At 40.0% G+C, this 24,642-nt stretch overlaps 3 protein-coding genes across 8 annotated transcripts; 1 reads left to right on the top strand and 2 right to left on the bottom strand.

Annotated features, from left to right (window-relative positions):
* Positions 1–2,775: 2,775 nt before the first annotated feature.
* Positions 2,776–4,246, bottom strand: LOC126401831 (gamma-glutamylaminecyclotransferase B-like). The gene is made up of 2 exons (XM_050063350.1): positions 4,094–4,246; positions 2,776–3,609 (listed from the first exon to the last, which is right to left on the bottom strand). The coding sequence occupies exon 2, from the start codon at positions 3,585–3,587 to the stop codon at positions 3,114–3,116; it is 474 nt and encodes a 157-aa protein (XP_049919307.1). The 5' UTR covers positions 3,588–3,609; positions 4,094–4,246; the 3' UTR covers positions 2,776–3,113.
* A 2,015-nt stretch (positions 4,247–6,261) lies between these two features.
* LOC126401829 (gamma-glutamylaminecyclotransferase B-like) lies at positions 6,262–8,063 on the bottom strand. Its single transcript, XM_050063348.1, has 2 exons — positions 7,940–8,063; positions 6,262–6,924 (listed from the first exon to the last, which is right to left on the bottom strand). Exon 2 carries the CDS (start codon positions 6,900–6,902, stop codon positions 6,432–6,434), a length of 471 nt encoding a protein of 156 aa, XP_049919305.1. The 5' UTR covers positions 6,903–6,924; positions 7,940–8,063; the 3' UTR covers positions 6,262–6,431.
* Positions 8,064–11,408: 3,345 nt separating this feature from the next.
* Positions 11,409–23,950, top strand: arl13b (ADP-ribosylation factor-like 13b). Of its 6 annotated transcripts, none has more exons than XM_050063337.1 (10): positions 11,409–11,967; positions 14,228–14,298; positions 14,586–14,835; positions 15,391–15,496; positions 16,451–16,653; positions 16,930–17,044; positions 17,184–17,337; positions 18,010–18,132; positions 19,752–19,820; positions 20,509–23,941. In XM_050063337.1, the coding sequence occupies exons 1-10, from the start codon at positions 11,909–11,911 to the stop codon at positions 20,583–20,585; spliced, it is 1,227 nt and encodes a 408-aa protein (XP_049919294.1). In that variant the 5' UTR covers positions 11,409–11,908; the 3' UTR covers positions 20,586–23,941. The 6 variants fall into 6 exon arrangements, with proteins under 6 accessions (XP_049919294.1, XP_049919291.1, XP_049919295.1 ...); XM_050063334.1 differs by lacking the exon at positions 20,509–23,941 and adding an exon at positions 20,254–20,500; XM_050063338.1 differs by lacking the exon at positions 11,409–11,967 and adding an exon at positions 12,532–13,159 and having other exon boundaries at positions 14,226–14,298; positions 19,752–19,841; positions 20,649–23,950.
* The last annotated feature ends 692 nt before the right edge of the window (positions 23,951–24,642 follow it).

Here is a 24,642-nt window from a genome sequence, read left to right on the forward strand (position 1 = left end):
TCTGTGGACACTTTTAAGGCTAGACTTAAGACCCACTTGTACCCCAATGCTTTTGAGCGCTCTAAAACTCTTATCCCCCCATTTTTAGTCTTTTGTATTTCCACTCTCCAATTTGTTCCTTTACTTTTGGACTTGTGTAAATGGGATTGTATTGCTACTTATTTTGATCTCTGCAGTTTGTTATTCTGTGACTTTACCTTTATTGTACAGCACTTTGGTCAACCTAGGTTGTTTTTAAATGTGCTTTATAAATAAATTTGATTTGATTTGATAATAGAGGACAAGCTGAAGCTTGGTGAGGAGGTATAGAGTGTGCCAGTAAATCCGGAACTCTGTTAGCGCTTTTAGCACTTCCGGTTCTCTTGTCTAAAAGTCAATATGTTTTTTGAATGGGATTTTGGTAAAATGCCTCAAATAAGGTCTGTGGTTAACAAAAGCTTAAGCGAGTTTCAGGTTTTGTTCTACGACATAAAACACGTCAGTAAATACCCTACTTGTGAATTTTGAAGCTTTTACGTGTCGTAAAAAAGGCGGTTGCTAACAAGTTGCTCAATACGACTACAAACCCTGTCGGGGACATTAAACGTCATCACCCCCGAACAGGCGAGAGTGCTGGCAGTCCGCCATTACAGCTTCTTATTTAGCTTAAACAGTCCGATTTCCCCATTATACAATGTTTTTAAAATAAAGCGGCCGAAATCAGTTGAAAGCTTAGTGGCGGTGACGTCAAGAGTCATGCGACCGTGGAGTAGTCATGTAGTCCGTTAAAGCCTAACGTTAGCTTTTTACTTCTGGCGATCGCATTTAAGCTTCAAATGCGGTATGAAAGGTGTTCATATGTGAAGATTATCTCGCTGAACAAAACCTGTAAGTATCATGAACTTGTGTTAGCCACAGATCTTATTTTCCGACATAATCCAAAACACAATGCAAAAATCACATTCACTTTCTCTTTCGGGAACCAGCGCGATGCTAAACTTCCGGGTTTTGACGTCAGCCCTGGCACACTCTATTACCCAGGTTATCCTGACGTTCCAGGGTATGATTCTGTTTACTTATAGTGGTTTCAAAAAGATGTCCAGAGGCAGCAAAATGACTGTTTCAGGCAGAGCAGATTTCCTTTCCGTCTGTTAAAAGAGTGTGCACATTATCAATGTTAGTTGGAAAAGAGATATTATTTTTCCAAGCTGATTTAACAAACGTCCAAAATTTGCTCTGATCATGAGAGGAGCTGGTGAAAGCGAGTAAATAGTTGTCTGACTTAGCCTTTCTTAACGCAGCAGTACAGCGGTTCCTAAATTGCTTGAACACAAGCCAATGGGAGGGGTTTTTAGACTGCCTCGCTTACACTGTGACCCAAGACAATGAGTAAGAGCAGCAGTTCCTGTCGGCACATGGGCGTAAGAACATTGTGTGTATTTACCAGACATGACAATGTCGCAACAGCTGGCATTCTTCTCATCTTGTGAGTCCGTGAGTGTATGGCATCAATGCAAAATGTGGTAACACCAAATGGTGCAAGAACTGTCACAGAGGCTGTTTTGAGTATTTTACTAGGTGTTTTTACGTCTATGGACAGATTTTGTCAAAGTGTCACATCTGTGCAAGACAGAGTCACAAAACTTTAGAGGTGTCTAGCTGAGATTAGAATGCAGGTCTAGTTTGAAGATGGTGTCGTCTACGTAAGGGGGTTGGTTGTACGGGAGTAGGAAGTAGGAAGGGGCCATTGGCTACCACCTTTCTCCATTGCAAGATATGCTCTAGTCTTAAACTGTATTACTTTGGTATGATTGCAGACTAAAACCAATTTTGTGTGTCCCCAGATATCTTTTCACTCTTTATCATTGATTGTGACATAAAGCTGACAGACCTGTTTTAGGTGTGGCATTAGTTTTGTTCACACCTACCATAGCCTGCGGGTGCTGTTGGACCTCCAAATAATGTGTGCAACTATTGAACTACAAGGCATTATTGTAATAGCAATTAATGTTTTCACCTTGTGAGTCATAGTGTGTGTCATGATGGCGAAATGAAAGACCTTTTCACTGCAGGCATTTTGGGGAGGTCCTGGCATTGTGTCTGGTGGTTCATTGGAATAGCTTACTGGGACACTTAATGGAACTGAGCCATTTTTACTTTTATGAATCAGTGTCACCAAAACTTTACAAGTGTGTAGTTGAGATCAAAATGAGGGTCAGTTTTGAAAGATGATGTGGTCTGAGAAAGGGGGTGGAAGTAGAGGGTTGGGAAATAGGGAAGGTGTCAGTGCCATTCCAGTTTCACCTCTGGTCCACATTCGTTTTGAGCTCACTTCATCGCAGCTGGAGTGATCTCATCGATCAAGATGGTCTCTAGCTTAATGCTTGAATTATGATTAATTCCCTTTTTAACTATAATTATAATGAGACAGTAGCTCAGTCCATAGGGACTTGGGTTGGGAACCGGAGGGTCGCCTGTTCGAGTCCCCGTCCGGACTAAATATGGAGCGTGGACTGGTGGCTGGAGAGGTGCCAGTTCACCTCCTGGGCACTGCCGAGGTGCCCTTGAGCAAGGCACTGAACCCCCCAACCGCTCGGGGGACCTCACCAAGGGCAGCCCCCTCACTCTGACATCTCTCCACTTTGTGCATGTATAGGTCCTGTTTGTGCATGTGTGTGTCTTTCAGACCTGTGTGTAATTGACAAGCAAGAGTGAAAACATTGAATTTCCCCTCAGGGGGATTAATAAAGTGAATAAACTTAAACTTAAAGATCTGCAAGGAGTTACACAGTGACATCATAGTAATTACTCTGTTTATTATTATTATAAAGGCAATATATCTGCAAGCATATGTGACTGTATGTTGACGTTAAGTCCTTTTAAAAAGAAGAAACCGTCTAAGTTATCAACTAAAACACATTAAGAGGCTTGATTAATAAAGATACAGTACATATTGCAGGAACTGGACCAACACAAAGCTCAACAAGTCAAAATTAGACACAGGAGTGTATTCAAGTGTGATGTCACTGATAGATGCCCTCCACCTCCTTCGCTGACAATATCTAGAGGCTGATTAATACGGAGGTAGAAGACAGGAAAACTTTGTGGATCATATTTCTATCGACTTGGATCTGCTACACCAGTCCCGTCTCTTTGGCCTCATACTGGAGCCCATGATCTCCATAAGCGTCATAGCTCTCATAGCATGGCAGTGAAGGCCAGTCTGGCTCGTACATCGTTGCGCTGTACACAAACGCCTCAGTAATGCTTCCTGCTTTCAGCCTCTCCTCTCCCTCTGTCTCCCCCACCCACTCTTCCACCTCCAGTTTGACCAGAGTCCGCTGATACATGTCTGGAACCATTTCAAAATCATCCAGGTATTTCAGCATCTTGTCATCTACTTTGTAGATCTCTCCTCGGATTCGGCGACCCTGGCCCGGGATGTTGAGGAGGAAAGGGAGGCTGTGCTCACCGGCGATCACTAGAGGGTATTTCTGGGTGGTGCAGGCCGAGGTGAGGAACTCCGCCTTGCCATTGGCGCTCTCAATCATGCGGTAGTAGTTGGGCTGCCCCTTCTTCAGGGTGCCATAGACGAAGACACGAGCCATGTGGATGCAGGAGGGCAGACACCTGTAAAATACAGGAGTATATGCAAGGGAGTGAAGGGGTCATGTCTGGCTGCAGTGCTGTACTTCGAAACTGGACCAATTTCAAAAAATATAGTTTTTTAGTTACCAAGAAAAACATGAGTAAATAGGGTCTAGATTAAAAAATACTTCTCTGCATCTCAGCTGCACAACATTGTTTCTCAACTTTTTTTTACACATATGCACTAAAACCTGCATTATGGCACTGTCACAAGCTGAAAAAACAAAAATATATGCACCTGTAGTTCAGCACTTAAAAGACATAAACATAACCTTAGCGTAGTCAATCTATACACTACTATTACTTTTACTACTATTCAAGATTAACATAAACTGTATGAATTTAGGTTATAAAATAACATATAATAATAACATAAACAACATATTTTTTAAGGTGGATGGCAGCCGCTCCCTGCCAAGCATCAGGAAAGACTTTTACTGATGAGTCTGCACAGAGAGACACTCACCTGGGTGAAGATCTGGACTTCAGTGTGCACAAACGCCGGAAAAAGACTGTTCTTATAGACACAGGATCGCTGCTAATACATCTGGAAAGTTGATTGACAAACAGAGGTCCTCCCACTTCACTTTTTGTAACCTCGCTCTTGTCACATACTTCTATTGCCTGATCAGAGATGTCTGGGAAAGCAGTCATCAGTGATGTTCTTTTTAATTGAATTTACTTCCTCTCCCATGTGCCAACTGAGACATTAACACAGGTAATTTTTAGGTGTGGCAGACATTTTATTCATACCTTCTAGGATAGGTTTATCACCAACTGACTCATTCATGAGTTTAGCACCCGACAGGAAATATCAAATATCTTTTGTGTGTGGTAGTTTGTTTGTGTTACTGTGTGACTTTGGTGAATCCCAACTTAACCTTTAATACACCAAAGTCACACAGTAACAAACTAACTGATTGAGGCAGTGGTAGACCAGCAGGTCTTATGTTCAGCAAGGTAAAATGACTGTTTTTGTCAATGAGGTCTGGCTTTGAAGAGTTATTGAAAATTTGTACCTTTGAATGGTTTATGGACACAGATTCACGAATGAAAGTTTTTCATTTAACTCTCCAGCGGTGAGAAATAAATTATGCATGAGCAGCTGTCAGTTTGGTCAGGTGAGCGCATCAAATGTAATCAGCCTGTCTATGCAGGCCCTTAGTGGCTTTAAGTTTAGGCTTAGCTACCTTACAATATAAAAATTACTTTTGCAGAAATTAGGCTTTGAATAACATATCAATTATGTATCATTTGATTTAGCTCCGACAGACAGTGCATCAGAGAGAGTTATGACACTTCTTTTACAGCACCCGGGGATTCCTCATTCGTGGACACTTTTTTGTGCCATCTAGTGGTAGTAAGAGCACAATACACTAATTCATGTAAAAACAAGATGGCAGCCATCTCTACCAAATCAGTCTGCAGCCAATCCCAACACAAAAGTGGACAAGGTCCAAAACCTGATCACATTTTATGAATGAAACTTGTTTATTTATCATAAATAATGTTTGCAGTTTGATATGGAAACAAATTTGACCGATTTTAGCAAAAGTAACAAGCTGAGACGCTGTTAATTAGGAAGTACTCGTTTGAGGACATTGGGATTTTATTATCGTCTCATTTGGGGACGCTGACACTTTATTATTGTTGACAATGTTTAGTTTTTTATACTTATCAGGTCCTACTGATCCCAAATAGCTAGGAAAAATAAAAAATGCTAACCAAGGGTCTCAAGAGGATATACATGTGTGATCTAAACGGCTAACTAACATTAGTTCAACCTGGTTTTATACATCCAAACAACTTCTATCAAAATTAACTGCTTAGTAATCAGACCAGGCGTCTAATTGAGACAGGCGTTTTAGTCAAAATGTGTAGCCACACAAGGCTAGTAAAAGGGACTAGGCAGTTTATTGGAGTTTTGCTGTAGCTTTGTTGTTGATAACCCTGGACCCCTATGACTTCAATTCATCATGAATTTCCCCTGTTTTTGGATTCTTCGTGCACTGTGGAGGCATGCGAGAAAAACAAAGCTTTCTTCACAAATTCAACGTAACATAGGGAGAATATCTGATATACACATGGTCATCTGGGAGGTGAAGTTGTCCTTTAGGCACATGGCTAACAGAGCAGCACTGAAATGATGCCTAAGGTTGGGGTTTAGATGCCTTCTGTGTATAAACTGATTTGCTTTGTCACGTTTGCAGACTGAAACCATTTTACATGTCACCAGATATCCTTCCACTCCTTATTAGTTGTCATCGGTCATAAAAGATAGCTGACAAACATGTCACAGGTGTGGCAGACGTTTTATTCACACCGTCCAAAGTATTTGGGTGAATCAGAACACCAAATATTTTTTGCAACTTGATCCTTGTGAGAAACTGGAGCATAAAACACATACAGGACGCATGACTAATGCCCTTTTCAACTGTAATTACAATGAGACAAATAAATCAAAGACCTGCAAGGAGTTACATATTGACATCATAGGAGTGTGTGTGTTGAGGTTTGTAAAAGAGGAAAACAAACTGAAATGCATTTAGAGGGTTGATTTTGAAAGATACCGTACATACTGTAGGACCTGGATCAACACAAATCTTGATAACTTAAAAAAAATAGACACAGAAGTGATTTCAAGTATGATTTTATGAGATGTCATTGATAGATGGCCTCCACATACTTCCTTGACAATATCTGGAGGCTGATTGGTACAGAGGTAGAAGACAGGAAGACTTCTTGGATCATATTTGCTATCTTCTTGGATCTACTCTACTTACTACTTATTCCAGCGAGCTACATCAGTCCCGTGCCTCTCTGTACACATATTCAAGCCCATGATCTCCAAAAGAATCATAGCTCTCATAGCATGGCAGTGAAGGCCAGTCTGGCTTGTACGTCGTTGCGCTGTACACAAACGCCTCAGTAATGCTTCCTGCTTTCAGCCTCTCCTCTCCCTCTGTCTCCCCCACCCACTCTTCCACCTCCAGCTTGACCAGAGTCCGCTGGTACATGGTGGGAACTGTTTCAAAGTCATCCAGAAATTTCAGCATCTTGTCGTCCACTTTGTAGATCTCTCCTCGGACTCGGTGACCCTGGCCCGGGATGTTGAGGAGGAAAGGGATGTTGTACTTGCTGGCAATCACTAGAGGGTATTTCTGGGTGGTGCGGGCCGAGGCGAGGAACTCCGCTTTACCGTTGATGCTCTCAAACATGCGGTAGTAGTTGGGCTGCCCTTTCTTCAGGGTGCCATAGACGAAGACACGAGCCATGTGGATGCAGGAGGGCAGACACCTGTAAAATACAACAAGGAAGTGAAGGGGTTATTCTACTACAGCTGGCTGAACAACCTGCCAAGACGGCTCATATAACATTTTCTACACTGCAAGTGGTGCCGCCTATACGTCAACATGTGCAAGTGTTAACAGCACATATAGCTCTGGTGGTGCAGAACTGGTTTGACAATGCAGTTTGCACGCTTTATGGTTTGTCTCACACATTCCACAGTTGTCTCAAAAGTGAGGCACCGTCTCTCCCTGTTTGTTCCGCTGACATTATTTATATGTTTAAGATGCAGAAGTGTCTCTGCGACCTTTACGTCTGCTTTTATTGGAGCTCTTTGGACTTTGTTACTGCAAAGTGCATCAGCTCAATAACTAATTCACTGTCAGAGATCATCTATAAACTCACTGTTGTAAGATAATTAAGGATGAGAGGTCATCCAACAACAAAGTATGCAGAAAAGGAGACGCAGTAAACACTAGAAATGGAAGAAGTACCATTTTTACTACAGTGAGGAAATACTTCGTTACAGTGGTGCAGTGGTAGTTGATGGGTAGGTTACTGTGAAGGAAGTGGGTATACTCTCCTATATATTCCAGTGGCTTTTTGGGTGATAGGTGGGTATACTGTAAACAGCCAGAAAACAACGTGGGTGTACCACATGCACTTGCGTATACCCTTATCTGCATCACTACTTTGTTGGCTGATTCGCTATTTGCGTTACCGGAAGTTGAACAGTGTACCTAACAAAGTGGCCGGTGAATGTATCAAGCTACGCGCGTAAACGCACACAAGTAAGGTGCTTACAGGTAACAGACGCACCTGACAACCTCATTCATTACAATGACTCTGCAATACGTATTCACATTGTAGCCTGTATGGTCAGCTGTGACGTATAAAAACCGACGTCAAAAAAAAAGGAAAGCCACGTCCATTGCGCATATGTGAACTGTTTTACTACTCCAAACGGCTAAAGAACATAATGTTCCTATAATATACATTAGACACTATAGGAGAACAGTATTACCAGGGATGTGATGGAGATGAAGGGTCGTCGCTTCATCAAAACCAGAATGACTCGTTCGGCTTGATAAATTGCTTCCTCAGTTGTTTTAGGAGATGTGTAAACAACGCATGCGCAGTGAAGACTTAGCTAAGCCCTGGTGACGTGGTAAAAAAATAGTGGGGAGATGTAATTGTACATTTCTTAGTACTTTAATAAGTTAAAATTTGAGGTACTTATGCTTTACTTGGTTATTTCCATTTTAGTATTTATTTTTTTAGAGGCAACTAATAATTATACACCAATAATTTAATGGGCATCATGAGTTTTTTTTATTTTGCTTAGGTAATATCAGCTTTTTTTGTCATGTCATTTTATGTTTTTGATCTATTTATAAATTGAAAAATAATTACTATTGTTAACGACTGGTCAGTCTTAAAAGATGATTGGTAATGATAATTGCTGTTGTTGCTATATTATTAACATTTTATTATTATCATAGTTTTTTTTTTTTTACTATTAAATGTTATTTTTTAAAACAGGTTTTAATATTTTTAATATTTAATTCTCCTGCATTTTGTGTACGAGAGGTGCTATATTATTATTATTGCTATTATTATTATTATTATTAGTAGTAGTAGTAGTAGTAGTAGAAATTGCACAGAAATAGCATTCAGCTCAGAGCAATGAGTTTGATCTAAGAAATTAAACATAATGATACTACTCTTGCTACTTCTACCACTAATAATAATGTTAAATTTTATTTATTAAATATATTTTAATGTTTCAAATGATAAATTCCGCTTTTTGTGTACAAAAGGTGCTACAGTATATTATTATTACTATCATTTTTATTACTAGTATTATTACTAGTAGTAGTAGTAGTAGCAAAAAATGCACAGAAATAGCACTCATCTCAGAGCAATGAGTTTAATCTGAAATTACAAATTAAATAAATAAATAAATAAATAAAATAAAATAAGATAAAATTATAATAATGATAATGATGATAATGATGATAATAATAATAATAATAATAATGATAATAAGGCAGCTCTAATAATAATAATAACAATAAATAAAACATCCAAAAGATGACACCAAAGAAAAGCAATGAAGTGAGAGGACACAGTGAACAAATTGAAAGTTCATTTTAAAATACTGAGTGAATAAAACAAACACAATAAACACAATAAAACCCACTCACTTAAAAAGCCAAGAAGCCAAGAAGCAAATGATAATAATTTAAAAAGTAATAAAGCAACCATCTATATATTCTAAACACATAATTTGTATATACTATAAAAACGTCCACTGCTAATTACAGTCTTTGTAGAGAGGGCTGTAAACTAAAGAGGAGAAAACAAAGCAATGATCAGTAATTACTCATCTACAATAAAAGGGAGATTTGCACTGCTGGCTCCATTAAAAACCCACTTAATGTAACAGAAATATTACAAGACCCTGCAACAATGATAAGGTCTCAGCAGAGGAAAACATTAAAGAGAATTACACTCTGGCTTTAAACTTCCTTCATGAGTTCAGCACCTCTTAAATACTTTGGTAAACAGGAGCCAACAGGACAATGGCCTCATTACTGTCCATTCAGCCAGTTACCTCACTGGATCCCAGTAAACATATAAAGGTTATTACTGTGGTATTATGAGCGCAGCAGTTGTAGTTTTACTCTGACACTCACTCTTCATCCTGCCCCACTCCTCTGACTGTAGACTCACAGTTGATCTGGGACAAAAACTCAGGCCAGGATTTAAAGTGCATCCATCATTGCCTTAACAGACACTTGACATTCAGTCTCATGTGGAGGAAAAAAGACTAACTGCAGAAGCCACAAGTTTCTGATATACTTTCACTTTGGTGGAAAGAAGGAGAATCACTGATTCTGGTGACATGCTGTACTTCACTCTTTATGGGTTTTGCATTCAGCTGAATTACGTCAGTCATTTCCTTTTTTGTCATCCCTTTTCTAAGAATTACATGTGCCATTTTAAGCAACTTTGGATTTCTGTGCTTTTCTCAATACCTTGTAAAATTCCTTCAGTTCTTTGTTGTTGTTGTTACTGGTTGAAGTTCACCAGAAAATATTTATTCTGTAAAAGAAAAGATATATCTGCAGCACTAGATGGGGATGTAGCAAATATCAGATAAACTAATTTAAAGATGGTTAATGTGTTGCTGATCATACAGCACTGCAAACTGATAATAAAAGACAGATAGGGAAAGAAGACAAATATTTCTTTTTATAACTAATAATAATAATCATAAATATAGCCTCAAGTGGCTATTCCGGGTTTCAAGCCAGCATGCACCTTTTAAAGTTGAAAGCTGTGTAAGATCAAGACCTTTGACAATTTAGGATGCCTGCATTAAACATACACAACAAATTTGATGACAATCAGACAGATACACATTCATTAGAGTCCAAATCTCTCCCAGGCCACGCTCTTCTTTGGAAACTGACAAAACATTTTGAGGACATTCTTTAATGGCTGAGTTAAAAAGTTCACTGAGTTTGGTGATGATTGATCAAACCCTCATTGATTTTTGGCCAAATTTTAAGAAAGACCATTGCACTTGTTTGGAACAGGTGGCGCCCCCTATTTACTGATTTCTAAATAATTATATATATAAATAATCATTATTGTTTAACATACCCTGCAAGTTTTGTAATGATTGGACCGTCAGTTTCTGATTTCTAGTCTGATTTGTGTTATCCCAATCTTATTTTTTGCATGTGTGGTGCCCCCTAGTGGTCCATTTCAATGGAACTTTTGCTAGCAAGGTTTGTGATGATTGACCAAAAGGTTGTGGAATTATGTGCTGAATAAAACTTTCAGGGTGTGATTCAGGTACTTTTGCAGACATGTTTGTGGACAGAACCCCAATAAGAGGCATCTCACAAGACAGTTATAAAACAAGCAGTAATGTATCCAGACAACATAAAATCAAACAAAGCAGTTATAATATGCAGTAAAAAGTTAATAAAATAACTAGGTAGGCCTATAGAATCATAATCATGAAGTCTGTATCAGTGCAAAACTCAATTTGGGTGTTACCACTAGAGTCAGAATAATAATGTTGAATTCATACATGTAAATTAAGCATTTTTTTTTCTTGAATAATGTTCAGCAATATATGAAACTACTTTCTTATTAATATTTATTAATTTGTTTTATTGCCTAATATTTCTGTCCAGTGTGAGATACCCCTGACTTGTAGGTTGTACTGAATCTGTACTATGTTCTTTTATTTAATTAAGGAAATAATAATAATTTACAAATCCAGCGTTTATGTAAACTATAAAGTTGTATATTTTATAATTTATTTACACCTTAATCTTTGGCACATATGTGTGTTGTTATGTATTATTGCACAGTTTTGCAGTAAATAAATACATTTTTTCACAGATTTTAGAACGACGCTGATTTATTGATTACGTAAGATGACGTAAGCACGTCCGCAGCCTAGCAGCAGAAAAGACGGCGTAAACAAAGCAAAGAGCTACAAGTCAGCTAACGATAACGTTAGCTCATTCTTCGTGAGTAAAATACTTATTGTAGCCGCATTCCGTTATAATATGAAACCCTGTTTTATTTCATTAATGTGTACAACTTTCATTCGCGTGGTGACAGACTGACTTGTGCGCTGGGACTGAAATTAAACGAGTTAACAAGAAACCGTTATTGCTAGCTACATTAGCTTTAGCTAACCTTAGGTAACGGGACACGGATTTTGTGTTTCTGGAGATGGATGTTATTTGAAAAAACTTTTACTAACAACACAACCCCTTGATACATCAGTGCTGTGTACGCGGACTGTTTTTATACGCTGCTAACGTCGCTGCTATCATGAGTTAGCTCGCTATGTAGCCAATATAGGTTAAGAATCGATCAGCTGGCTAAACAGGGTCGGATAGTGGTGTGACGCTTCTGGCTGGATGACCACTTGATCACAGTCATCTGGACTCAGACTGCGATGTTTAGCCTGATGGCGAATTGCTGCAACTGGCTGAAACGCTGGCGAGAGCCTGCAAGGTAAGTTTGGTTTTATTATGATGCAAAAATCTGCCATCCCTCCTGTCCTAGCTCAAATCAGTGTGTTTCAGTAGTTTGCTAGAAGGGGCCGTCATTGGATGTTGAAGTCCAGCCTGTAATCTATCATACAACTGATGTGATGTTTTGGGTCAAAGCAGTTCATTAAAATCCACTTTTTGTTCACACATCATCAACCACTGACAGATCAGACAGATCTAAATTAAGTGGATTTAACCAAAGTAATACAGGGGACATGATTAATGCCCATCATGCCCAATAATGTCCATTATATTTTATCTGTCTTGTAGCATCCAAGCCAAATAAAATGCAAAGAAAACACTTGGTTGGACTCTTGTAAAGGGCCTGCCTCTCACACTGCAAACATTTTGTTTTGTAATGATGAAGATCCTTTTGTTTTGTTTGAAATACTGTCTGTCTTTAGTTATGATATTAAGTGGATGATGTACAATATGGTAAATAACGGAGGCTTAATAATAGAGCTGAAACTATCAGTTGATTTACAGTTATGCCGACAGAAAGGTATCTATATGTATGCTTTCTGTAAAGCACTTTAAATTGTCTTGTTGTTAAAAGGTGCTTTACAAATGCATTTTCCTTGCCTTCCCTACTGTGTGACATTTTAAAGAGCAAACATTAGAAAATATGTGGCAGATAAATCATGAAAATAATCATATTCGCATCTTATTTCAGTGATTCACCTTGGCTTAGAAATGATACAGTGTTCCTGTTCTGCTCTGTACTTTTTCTGAACACGCCTCAAGCCTCTCAGTCTGTACTCTCAGTATTTTTTAGCTGAGCATCCCTTTGTGACCGGACACAGAGCACATAAAACATTCTGAGTGTGAAGCAGCAGGGCCAGCAAAATGTAATTGCGAGTGCTTAACCCACGTGGTGCCTGTGAGGCATCTGATCCTTTGGACTTAGTCAGAAATCCTCACCTAATCCCACAGCCAGGTCTGTTCAGCGGGTCTCTTCCTTTTGGCCTGTTGCTGTGAGGGGTTTGTAGCAGCGAGGAAGACAGAGCTTTATGGGTTAGCTGCAGACAAAGGGCCAAACAGTATCTCACCTTTTAGGAGGGTTACAACAAGCGGCTGCCCCGATGAAGGCCACTTGGCTCGAGAGGACAGTTAGATGGATTGTGCGGTTGATGTCTTTTCGGCGCAAGTGTCAAAGTTAAGTATGCGTCCAGGAGACAAAGCAGGTGTTGTTTATGCATGCGATATAGCTCTGTGTGCATCTTTTCTTAGGTCTTTGCAGTCTTTTCTCAGTTTCAGTGTGTGTTTACTGAGTGGACTCAGTAAACACAGCTCGTGTTTTATATTTTCTGTTTTAGTCATTTTCCCTCTAGACAAGATTTAATGCCAGTAGCTTTAATATAAACGCAAAGAGTCCTGTTATGATTAAAGGATATGCCTTATTTCTAGCTATATCTTTGTCTTGAAAGGTGTATTCAGAAAGTGGCCCCAGATCCGTCTGTATCATTATGACAGCAAGTATATGTTAAATTGCAAATATATGTTTTTTAAATTTTGGACACGTTAATTGGGGCTTAATGTGCCAGGCTGTGATTATATTCCTGTTTATGGTGGAAATCTTGCATTGCTGTCTAAAAAGTTACACTTGCATGTGTAACATCCTGACTACAATGGTAACTTTGCATGAGTAAGTGAGAGTACTTGAACTTTTGAGACACATGTTGATGCCCCAGGCTATTGTGCATGTGTGCATGCTTGCATACTTGCTGGGATGTCTGTGCCTGTGTTGCTTCTCAGGATACACCAAGCTGTTTGAGCACTCGTAGTGTCTAATACCAGCATGCACTGTTAAGTCTCAGTACAAATATATTAAAAATGGATGCAGCAAATGACTCAAGGTGAACAGAACACAGAGAAACCATATTCCATAATTGGCCAAATATTATTAATGTAGCCATGTGTAATAATATTGCCTTGAGCAAATGTACTGTATCTCTCTCTTGGTTTATTTGTGGTAGCTGTCCATGTGACTGCTGCTGACTCACTCTGTACAGATCTGTGATTGCGTTGCTCATTCAGATAATTAATTGGCTTATAAGTGCCCCCAAATGCATCACGAGAGCTTATCCCAGCTAGCTTCTTCACTGCTACTGACGGCATATGATGCTTCTCCTTCTGCCTCACCTCTAACCTAAGCTCCAGGAGGTGAGTGATAGGGATGTCTCTGTTCATGTGTATTCATTTTTCCCTTTCTGACCTTACAGGAAAGTGACTCTGGTTATGGTGGGACTAGATAATGCCGGGAAGACAGCCACAGTACGAGGAATCCAAGGAGGTCAGGACTGTTTGTTTTAAATGTTAATAATGTATACAGGATTCGGTGTTTTCCACATTTTTCTTGTTCTAAAAAAATCTTTGTAAATAATAGAAAACTTGAGTTTCTAAACTGTTATCTCTGTCTTGTTATGCCTCACTTACTCTTCTGTTTACTGTTCATCATCATGTTTATTTTACATCAAGCTGCTTGACAGTTATGCCTCGCTGCTATCACTGCTAACACATATTTTATACAAAAGTTGTCTGCCTCTGCTAACATGATTTCTGTTTTTTTATTTTTGGCAGATAATCCCCAGGATGTCGCTCCTACAGTTGGTTTTTCTAAGGTTGACTTGAAGCAGGGCAAATTCGAGGTGACCATCTTTGACCTGGGTGGTGGGAAGAGAATCCGGGGCATCTGGAAGAACTACTACTCAGAGTCACACGGTGTGGTGTTTGTGGTGGATTCCAGCGACGTCCAGAGGATCCAAGAGACGCGGGAGACCATGGCTGAGGTCCTCCAGCACCCGCGCATCGCAGGGAAACCTGTGCTAGTGTGAGTGTCCTTTCATCCAAGGGAGTTAAACTCGACAAAGGCTAAAAAAATCATAACCTTGTGTGTTATTAATGTTGGTAGACGTATGGGTGACTTATGAAAGCACAGAGGGCAGGGTGTAAAAGATGAAGTGATAACAGAGAAATTGCCCGGCCTTAAAGTCTTGAGTCCTTGGTCCAATTTGTTGCGGCATATATGTGCACTGCAGGTTGATTCCTTAATCAGTAATCAGGACACAACTGAGGCACAGAGAGTTTTTTTGTTGTTTTTTTTAAAAAAAAATTTTATTCTTTAATTTCTCCAGGTATGCAGATAGTGTCGTAATCAACAATCCACAATCAGGACAGAGTCATATTTCCATAAGATTTCCAGCCACTAAGCAACTATGCAAAGATTGTTTGGTAACTCTCCTTGCAGCTGCTTTATCTTTCTTCTCAAACACTGAGTTGGCTGCACCTACTGCTGGTCTAGTCAAGTCACAGGAGAACGCTTGCAAATTTTGTTTAGCTTTTTCTTCACAACATTAATATGTCGTTATTCCTTCGCTGCTTTTAGGCTCGCCAACAAACAAGACCAAGAGGGAGCGCTGGCTGAAGCAGACATCATTGAGAACCTGTCGTTAGAGAAGCTTGTTAACGAGAACAAGTGTCTCTGTCAGATCGTAAGTGTCTGTGCACCTGTTGTGGAGCGGCAGTTGAGTGACATTAAGGGCATTGGGTTTAACTGAGGTTTCACCCAAATGTAGATAAAGAGCCAGGCTTGTTTTTAGAAAACAGCTCATATTCAATCTTAAGCAAAGGTCAGCTTAAAGGGATAGTAATGTAATTAATTGAAGTGGGGTTGTATGGGGTACTTAACTATATTCATTACATTACATACAGTTGATAGCCGTCAGCATGCCCCCAGTTTGGAGGAGCATCACTTCCCCATCTATGCTCTTGTCAAAGCCACCAGACTCCATTCACAAAAACAGCAATTTTAGCTTGCTGAAGACGGGAGCTGCCCGACCTTCCGATGACTCCATCATTTGGTTTGTTTGTGTAATTGTCTAACTTCTGTGAATCCAAACTAACTCCTTTAATTTGCATAAGTCACATATTAACACAAACAAACTAATCATAGTGGCAGTGGTAGACCAGCAGCTCCCTGTTCATTGATGTAAAATTACTGTTTTTCTCAATGGAGTTTGGCCTTGATAAGAGCGATGTAACGGCTTCATTTCCCTGTTGAAAATTGCTGTATGACGGTTAAGTAAAGCCGTGAAAATACTCTCAATATCGTGAACACTTTAACAGTTAGAGATTTTTTCAGTTGGGCTTTTTTTTAGCTGGCAAACATTCGTTTTGCTTCTTCGCTTAGCTTCCACGTCAGACTCCTGCCTGTTTCTCCAAGCAGGGTCAAGCCATCGACTGTTTGTAATACACTGACTATGGATAAGTACCTCATACAACCCTACTTCAAAAAATCCGCCCTATCTCTTTAAGATAGCAAGATAGATAGTCTGGTGGCTGCTTTCATCCAAAGTATCTTGCAGAACTAAATGTGCATCAGTATCAAGTTTGTATTTTGCTACTGAGGTCTCATCATCATCTCTTTATGTATGTTCCTACCCCAGGAGCCATGCTCTGCCGTTCTAGGCTACGGCAAAAAGGTGGACAAGTCCATCAAGAAGGGCCTGAAGTGGCTCCTCAACAACATTGCCAAAGACTACGAGGCCATTACTGAGCGCGTGCAGAAGGACACAGCTGAGCAGCGCGCTCAGGAGGACCAGGACAAGAAGGAGAGGGCGGAGAGAGTGCGGCGGATACGAGCGGAGAGGTGAGGACACGATCAAACTCTTGTGTCACTGTCCTAATAGAGAAAGCGGATGATCTGTCAGGATGAGACAGGTTGGTTAGAGTGAATTGTCAAAATGGCAAAGTGTGCAATCTCCCTGTCTGCACAACACATAAAAAATGATTTAACCATGCTTTCTTACACTGAGGAACAATAAAAAAGACACAACACACATTTATTCCAAAAGAGGAACATAACTGTAATTAAATCTGAACAGTGACATTAAACCAAACAGTTAACATCATGTTCTGTCTATAGAGAACGGCAGGAACGGGAAGAAGCAGAACGCGAGGGCAGGCAGATTCAGGAAGAGGAGCTTGATGATGAAAACATGCCCAGCCCCTTCCAACCAATCAGCAACGTGATCTCTGAGGTGTGAGACTGCTGTGTATGTCGGTGTATTTGGGCCGCTTTCTGTGTGTTTTTCTTACTTTAAAACTAGTCAAAGTTAAAACTTCTGTTGCACAAAGCACTGGAAAGAAGATGACTTCTGGCTTTCATGTTCCTTTCAGAATGAGGATAAAGAAAAGGAGAGGAGGAGGCAAAGAGAGCTGCAGGAGACCAGGACCAACAGCCCGAAGACGGATGCTGATCAGGAGGAAGAGGAGTATGAGGAAGATGAAGAGCCAGACGACACAAGACAAACGCCGGAAAATGCCAGCTCAGGTGAGCGTGAAGTTAAATTTATAACTGTATATGTATTTACGACTGGGAATAGCAGCAATTGTGAGCCTGATAGATTGGACACCACCCCATGATTTCAATCACTTGGCAAATAGTTCAGTGGTTTTATAAAATGTGCTTTCTGCCAAGATATTAATTTAGGAGTTATGTAATTACGACAGATACAATTATTATCTGTTTAGATGTGAGGGCAGTGGGCACCTATTTGAAGAGTCTTTCCTCACAGTTTGTGGTTCGGCTTTGTACCATATGGGGGAAAAAAGTCAGAGCTTGTAGATAAATAGAAAGTAAGATATTAAATCTGTTTTCCCTTTGAAAGCAAATGATTAAACAAACACCCAGAGACTGCAACAAATATTTGTTTGAGATGTTTCAAAATGTGAGAGAGATATCCAGTGAAATGAACGTCTGATATGAATCCTTTTTTTCTCTCCCAGGCTCCAAGTGCTGACTGTCTGATAGATAAACATAATTAATTACATGATAATTAAGCGATAAAAGATGGCTGTGGGAAGCAGTTGGTAATTGCTCAAGTCTAGTGGTGAAAGCAGAAGGGAGGAGCCACTTCTATTTGATTTTTATTAATGTGATCCAGTTTGAACATCTGGATTTTTCATCCAATTCATGCCTTATTAAATGTCTCTGTGCTGACAGCCACAACAGGCGAGCAAGACAAAAAGAAGACGAGGAAGCTGCACCTGAAGAGGAAGCACAGGGTGGACCCGCTGAGGACAGAGGAGGGGCCAGCAGAGAGCCCCACCCCTCCACCTCCTCCAGGTCAGTCTGCCTCTTAAAACTACTTTAGTAGCTTCCTATTGAGTTTAACTCCTACGTTCCTGTTCCTACTTTCAATATCAGCTTAATCAAAGTGTTTACTGTTCACTTTCAGTCGTATCAGAGCTGTGTGACGTCACAGCTAGCACAAACTGAGCATTTCCTGCTGCTTCACATTTAAAGTTTTGCCACTTATGAACCAGGAAGAGGCATTTATTGTGAAGTAGCTATTGAAAATGCTACATATTAGCCACCTTGGTAGCAGAACTTGTCATACTTCAATTCAGGCCGTGTCTACACATACACAGATAAACTCACCCTCTGTTTAAAAACGAATTCTGTCCACTCAACCTGCATTTCACAAAATATCTCCGTCCACACTAGAACACAAAAACAACTCCAAAAGCTAGCTGGCGTTAGCTGTTTTGAGCAGTCTACCTTATGGCAAAGGAGTACATAGTTAAGCCATCTTATCTTGTCCTTGGGCCTGTCCCAATACCCACACTTCCCCTAGAAATACCCACTTGCACTTGGTTGTGCGTGTTCACATTTAGGCTAGTGTTGTCCCAAAACAGAATTGAGGTAGTGGAAGTGGTTTCCAACACTCTGCCCTAGATTCCAAGGGAGCCCCGACCCACACTTACAACGAAGTGGAAGATGAAGTCAGCAAATAAGGCAAGTTTTGGAAAACAATTTGTTACTGTACAATCGGAATGTAGGCTATACAAACAACAGATGGTAGGACTAGCGTAAACTCATCAGCAACTCGGTTGAACACAGCGTCAAAATATTTAAACAAATCGACTTACCCGAACAAAATCGATCAGAACTAGAAGACGTCATAGGCGCCTCCTGTTTTCAGCATTTCTTCTCTGTTGATTCATCAGACGGAGAAGAATAAACATTGCACACGCCACAATACAAGCGTTGGAGCCAGCATTTTCATTGCGTCGCGACTACGTGTGACGTATGCCTGCACATCGGCCACGCCGACTTGCATGAAGTGGTGTCCCATTTCTTAGGGAAAGATCTCTACCCTAATATTTCTCACTTCCCTCATCAAGGGTTATCTTGCAAACAAAGGCACTCAATACCAAGTGGAAGATTCAAGGGGTAGAAATGGGACAGGCACCTTATCTGCGCCAAAGCCCAGCTCGGCTTCACATGAGACTCTAACCGGTAGAGCGTCCTCACATGCTGCCTGCCCTTTGGGTGAAAACCCTAGGCACTGCGAGGATACTACACTGTCACAGGTAACGGGTCTCGCTGAAGCAACTTCATTGGGAAGAATGGAGTAAGGGGTACAAGTACCTCACTCATTGCATTTCCCTTCGAGACCCAAGGACAGTGGGGACGGTTACCGCACGCTTGACACACCCACATGCGCGCCAGCGCTCTTGGGTCCAGCTAACTAAGACATCTGGTCCATTGTTTTTCCCCCGAAGGTAGGGAAAAATAGGCCCTTGGGAGCACTTGCACGTCATGACAAAGTCACTCTGGCGTTTGAGCACACTTGCCACATTGAATACAATAGATTTGAGTGCGCAAAACTTAAAACACTTAAAACTTTAATTTTTTTTTTCAGGATTTGTCCTAATCTGTGTTTATTATTTTATTTTTAGTTGGATGGGCCACACCAAAAGTTTCTAGACTGCCAAAACTAGAACCACTCGGGGACTCGAGACATTCTGGTAAAGATGCTGTGAAGTCCAGTCAGTCTTCATCCCTCTCACTTAACCACTGTTTGATTTTATTCATTTCTCCCTTTTTGTTCTAAAGCCATTCACTCTCACTAACCTGGTCTGTATGTGGATTCATTTATTCACCAACTGTCTTGGCACTGAGTCAGTGTTTCCTCTGTGCTGTAATGCGTTCTAGCAGTTTTTTTCTTTGGTATCTTTATCATATAAAGTGAAACTACTCAGCAGCACTGCATTAGTTTTTCTAAGGGTGATACTTTAAAGCCTGGTGGATTTTTATAGTTTCACAGCAGTGGTGTTAAATTCCTGGATGTGGCGTTGCAGAGGAAACACTGAACTCTATCTGGCTTAAATGTGTGTTGACTGTTAATTAGCAGCCCCGACCCACATCACTGTCTCTCTCTCTCTCTCTGCATCTCATCAGGCATATGTTTGAATGTGTGTGGATCCTTCATGCTGCCAGACGTCTTTAATCAACTCAAAGGCTTGTCTGTGTATTCATCTATATTTTCCCTCCGTCGACATATCTCATCTGCTTCTGTGCAGCAGCCGCCATGGCTAATTCTCTTTTTATTTATGCTGTTATAGATAGAGCTCTAATTGACAGTGTTTTTATTCCAGGACTCCACGGACGTAGTTCACTAACATAGACAAACCTTGTTTTTCACCCCCTCCACAGATTTTTTCAAGAAGCCTCTCCCGCCTCTCGCGAACAGGCCGCGGCCTAACGGCGACGCTCATGACATCATTTTTTAACCTCCTTTTTACTGATTGAGGTCGTCCAATCATGGCTCTCCCCTTTTTGCTTTCTGTCTCAAGTGAGCGGTGTGTAGACAACCAAACACAGAGACACTGCAGACGCGGGGAACCGGTGAGCGCCAGAGTGTGAGACACAGGGGCAACATGGGAGATGAAGTCCTGCTCGGAAGCTGTCATGTGGTTTCACAAACTGACACAATTCAGTGTGAAGCATCGAACCTGCCTGAACTGACTTAATGTCAGGTTCTGTCTTCACTCGACAAAAGCACGTTTAGTGCTGAACTCCTTCACTGTAGACTTTATTTTTTATTGTTAATATCAGTGTTAGACAGTATGGACTCCATGTGTCCGACTGAGATGCTTTTAATTGACAAAGAATGTAAATATGTCCGCTATAACCTTATAAATGTTCATGTCTATTACTGAATAATGGATTTGTATACACGCCGCCATTAAAAATGACCATAAAATGTTTTCATGTATTTTTGCACCTTCGGTTTTGTAGTGTAAACAAAGGTGGAGGTCTTAAGTGGCTTTTCACAGCTGAGTGCTTTAAATTTGATCCGTTTAAAGTTAACTATGGAAGCAAATCAGAGACAAAATTATTTTAATTTTTAACAACTATTAAATACTTAAAGCAGCTGTGCGGAACTTTTCGTTTTCGTTGATTATAGTGCCCCTTTGGTTGAAGCGGTATGACACCCACAGCCTGGTGTCGTAAAATCTCGACTGCAGCCGGCAATTACTGCATGCATTTGTTTTGGAGAGCGAGAGGATTAACTAACGTCAGGTCAGTCCAGGTAGTTAGTGGAAACAGCAAAATGACTCAGTAAACTCTCCTGTCGTGTTACTTTTCTGATCTAATCCAACACAGCAAAGCTGTTACCTGCAGCCTTCGCTTGCAAAGCTAACACTACTAACATTAGGTCAGTCCAAGTAATTAGTGGAAACATGCTAACGTTACACACAAGTTAGTAGTAAAGTAAGACCTGTTCATAAATGCTCTGGTGTAGCTCTGAATTTCTTATAAACTGAGGACAACTGCCTGCTGTATATTTGTGTTCATGGTCACAGTCACAGATAATTTTGTGGCGTTTGTTGTAACGTTACTAGACAAAAGCGGTTCACATCAGCTACATTTAGCTTGCGTATAACTTCCATGTCATCATATATTGAAGTAAAACAACGTCTAACAAGTTGCGGTATATTCTCTAAATAAAAACAAAAATGACATACCTGTCGATTAGGAAAGCTCTCTCTCCACTTGGTGAATGGCCGACCGAGGTTTACACGCGTTTTGGCTCGAGCCCTATCACTGTCCCGTTTAGCCTTCTTCTGTTCTTTTTCTTTTAGATGGTGCTCCTTTGTTATCCGCCATGACATCAAAAGTACAACCAAGTCCTTATAGATACATCTCTGGTAAAACTGTTGTGTGTTCTGCCCGTTGCGTACCGCTTACTTGGAGAACACTCTCTGTAAACACGGCTCCTTCTTCTTCTGTGATTTAATGGCTGCGGGCCGCTGCAGGCGAGCAGAATTACTTCCGCCTCGGGTGCCGTATACTGGTTTGCTGACTTCCGCTGTCCGTCCGACCCGCGCGAGGCTACGCTAAATAGCCATATAGAGAAAGGCTTTTTGTCACTGTTGGGTTCAAATAAATATGCGGATCTTCAAGGGGGGGTGATACGAACTAGGGACAGTTTTATTAATGGTAAAAAGTTCCGCACAGCTGCTTTAATATTGAAATAAATATCAATGAATTCATAGCATTGAAATACTTAATTTTAAAAATCCTGTATTTGAATCTATTTGTTCTGAATTCACCTTTTAAAATTAGAATATTAATTTTATTAATTTGCAATTTCAGTTTTTTTTTTCAATGTTCACAAATTTAGATCCAAAAGTTAAAAAAAAATACTTGAATTTTGGACCTGAATTCAACCAAATGAATTTTAGCAATGTCCACAAATTCAGATCCAAAATTAAAAAAATATATATAAAAAATCTTGAATTTTGGATCTTGAAACTAACCGATCAGATTTTAGCTACCCAAATCTACCAATCACATTTTAGCAGCCTGAATCTGCTTTTGAAAATTCTGAAAGTTGAATTTTTGGATCTGAATTTGTGAACATTGAAACAAAAATATTCAAATCAAGACATTTTATATTGCAATTTTAAAAAAAAGGGATCCATGAACAAATAAAATCAGATGCATGGTTCTCAAAGTAAAATATTTAGATGCTATAAATGTAGTGGTGTTTAAATTTCAATATCAGGTATTCAGTGACTGTTAAAATTAAAATAATTGTTTCTCTCTTTTTTTCCCCATATTTTCTACACTACGCTGAACTGCACATGGAGAAGTGTTACACTACATCATTGTTGTTAATTGGTCAGTTTTAGTAATGACTGTCTTGATGTTTCAAATACTGTAAAGTTTTTATGGCCAGGAAAAGATTTGTTAAACTGTAATAGGGAACATTTTCTGTCCCCTACCAGCAGCGTCATAAAGAATCTTTCTATTTATTGTTAAACAAAAATGCAAACATGTGAAAATATATTTGTCTTTATTTGTCTACAGGGCTATAGATTTTCTACGCGTTGTGCTGTTTACACTGTGTATCTGTTTTTAAAGTGATATTTCGCTCTCTCTGGAGGCAGGAATCAGCCTCAGACTCGCTGCCTCTCAGGTGGCCCTGAGGTGTGAGCCAGAGCTGCTGCTGCTGTTGTTGTTGTTCCAGCTTTTCTGACTCTGTTTTCTGCACCCAAAAAAAGCTGAAAATTGCATCTCAAAAAGCACACACACAAATCTGGAGAAAACAACTTGGAACACAACATTGCCCCAGTTAACTTTGCGTGTGTTGGAAGAGTTTGCAGCGAGACGATGAGGGAGGAGAGAGTATCACCACGCCGACACCTGGAACAGCCGATATTGGGTCAGAACACATGAGAATATGTGTAGCAAAAGTAATATCAGGGAATATCACTTTAAAACTACAACACTGTATTTCAAATCTACAGTACAGCACTCACTCTCTTGTTAATGAGCTAGATGTTTGAAAGATATTTTTTCTACACAGTTTGAATTTTGTAACCGCACAATTAAAGATGTTTTAAATATATTCCTGACGGATTTGACTCTGTGTTTGCGGTATCTCTACGTGATGAGCAGCAGCCACTTGATAGGTTGGGAGTGTAGTGTTTGTAGCTCTGCAGTGTTTGGCGTGTTTTTATTTTTGGCTCAACGTGAACATCAGTTAGTTCATCACCCAGTGCCTGCTTAGCATGCACCTGTGTCTGTTTGTCACTGCTGATGTTTGTTCACTATTTCTGGTGCTGGCTCGTTACTTTATTATTGTACTAAGGGTTTCTATCATAAGGACTAAGTTTATATACTGTCACTGCTTGGGATTGTAAGAAGCTGATACAGTGAGACATTTCATATTTTAGAGACGTTTTGAGGGGAATTAAACAGACAACAGAGTAGCAGTTTAAAGGTGGTATGTGAATCCTTTAAGCTTTTAACTTTTTTATATTACAGTTTTAGCATTTGCTTAATCCCACCCCTGCAATTGTCCACGCTTAGCTTAGTTTAGCAAGCGCACTGCGGACTTCTTGGCTAGATAAGGCTGCTAGCTAGATAGCTAAATGGCTTATAGTATGTCATTAATTTGAGATACTAACTCATTATCCCAAGAGTTTCTCATTCTTTTGACACACCAACTCATTAGTTTAGATAAGTGATTATTATGAGACATGTAGTCATTCTGGATTCCAGTCTGGCTCCCACTGCCACCCACTGGCCAGGTGTTGTAAGTGCAACAAAAATCTCTCAAAACCAAGATGGCCGACAGAAAGCAAGAAATGCTGTGCAGATCAGGAATTTATCGCCAATGTTACTACAAAAGTAGACCTCGCTGGTAAATAAAAATTGTAAACATCAAGTTACATCTTAGAAGTAATACAGTTGTTGAAATGTTCAAGTAGGAAATTACAATTAATCTGTCCACTAAACTGGACATCATGCAGCACTGGCTATATTTTTATATGT

This window comes from Epinephelus moara, chromosome 15 (genome assembly GCF_006386435.1).
Source record: "Epinephelus moara isolate mb chromosome 15, YSFRI_EMoa_1.0, whole genome shotgun sequence".
Lineage (NCBI taxonomy): Eukaryota > Metazoa > Chordata > Actinopteri > Perciformes > Serranidae > Epinephelus > Epinephelus moara.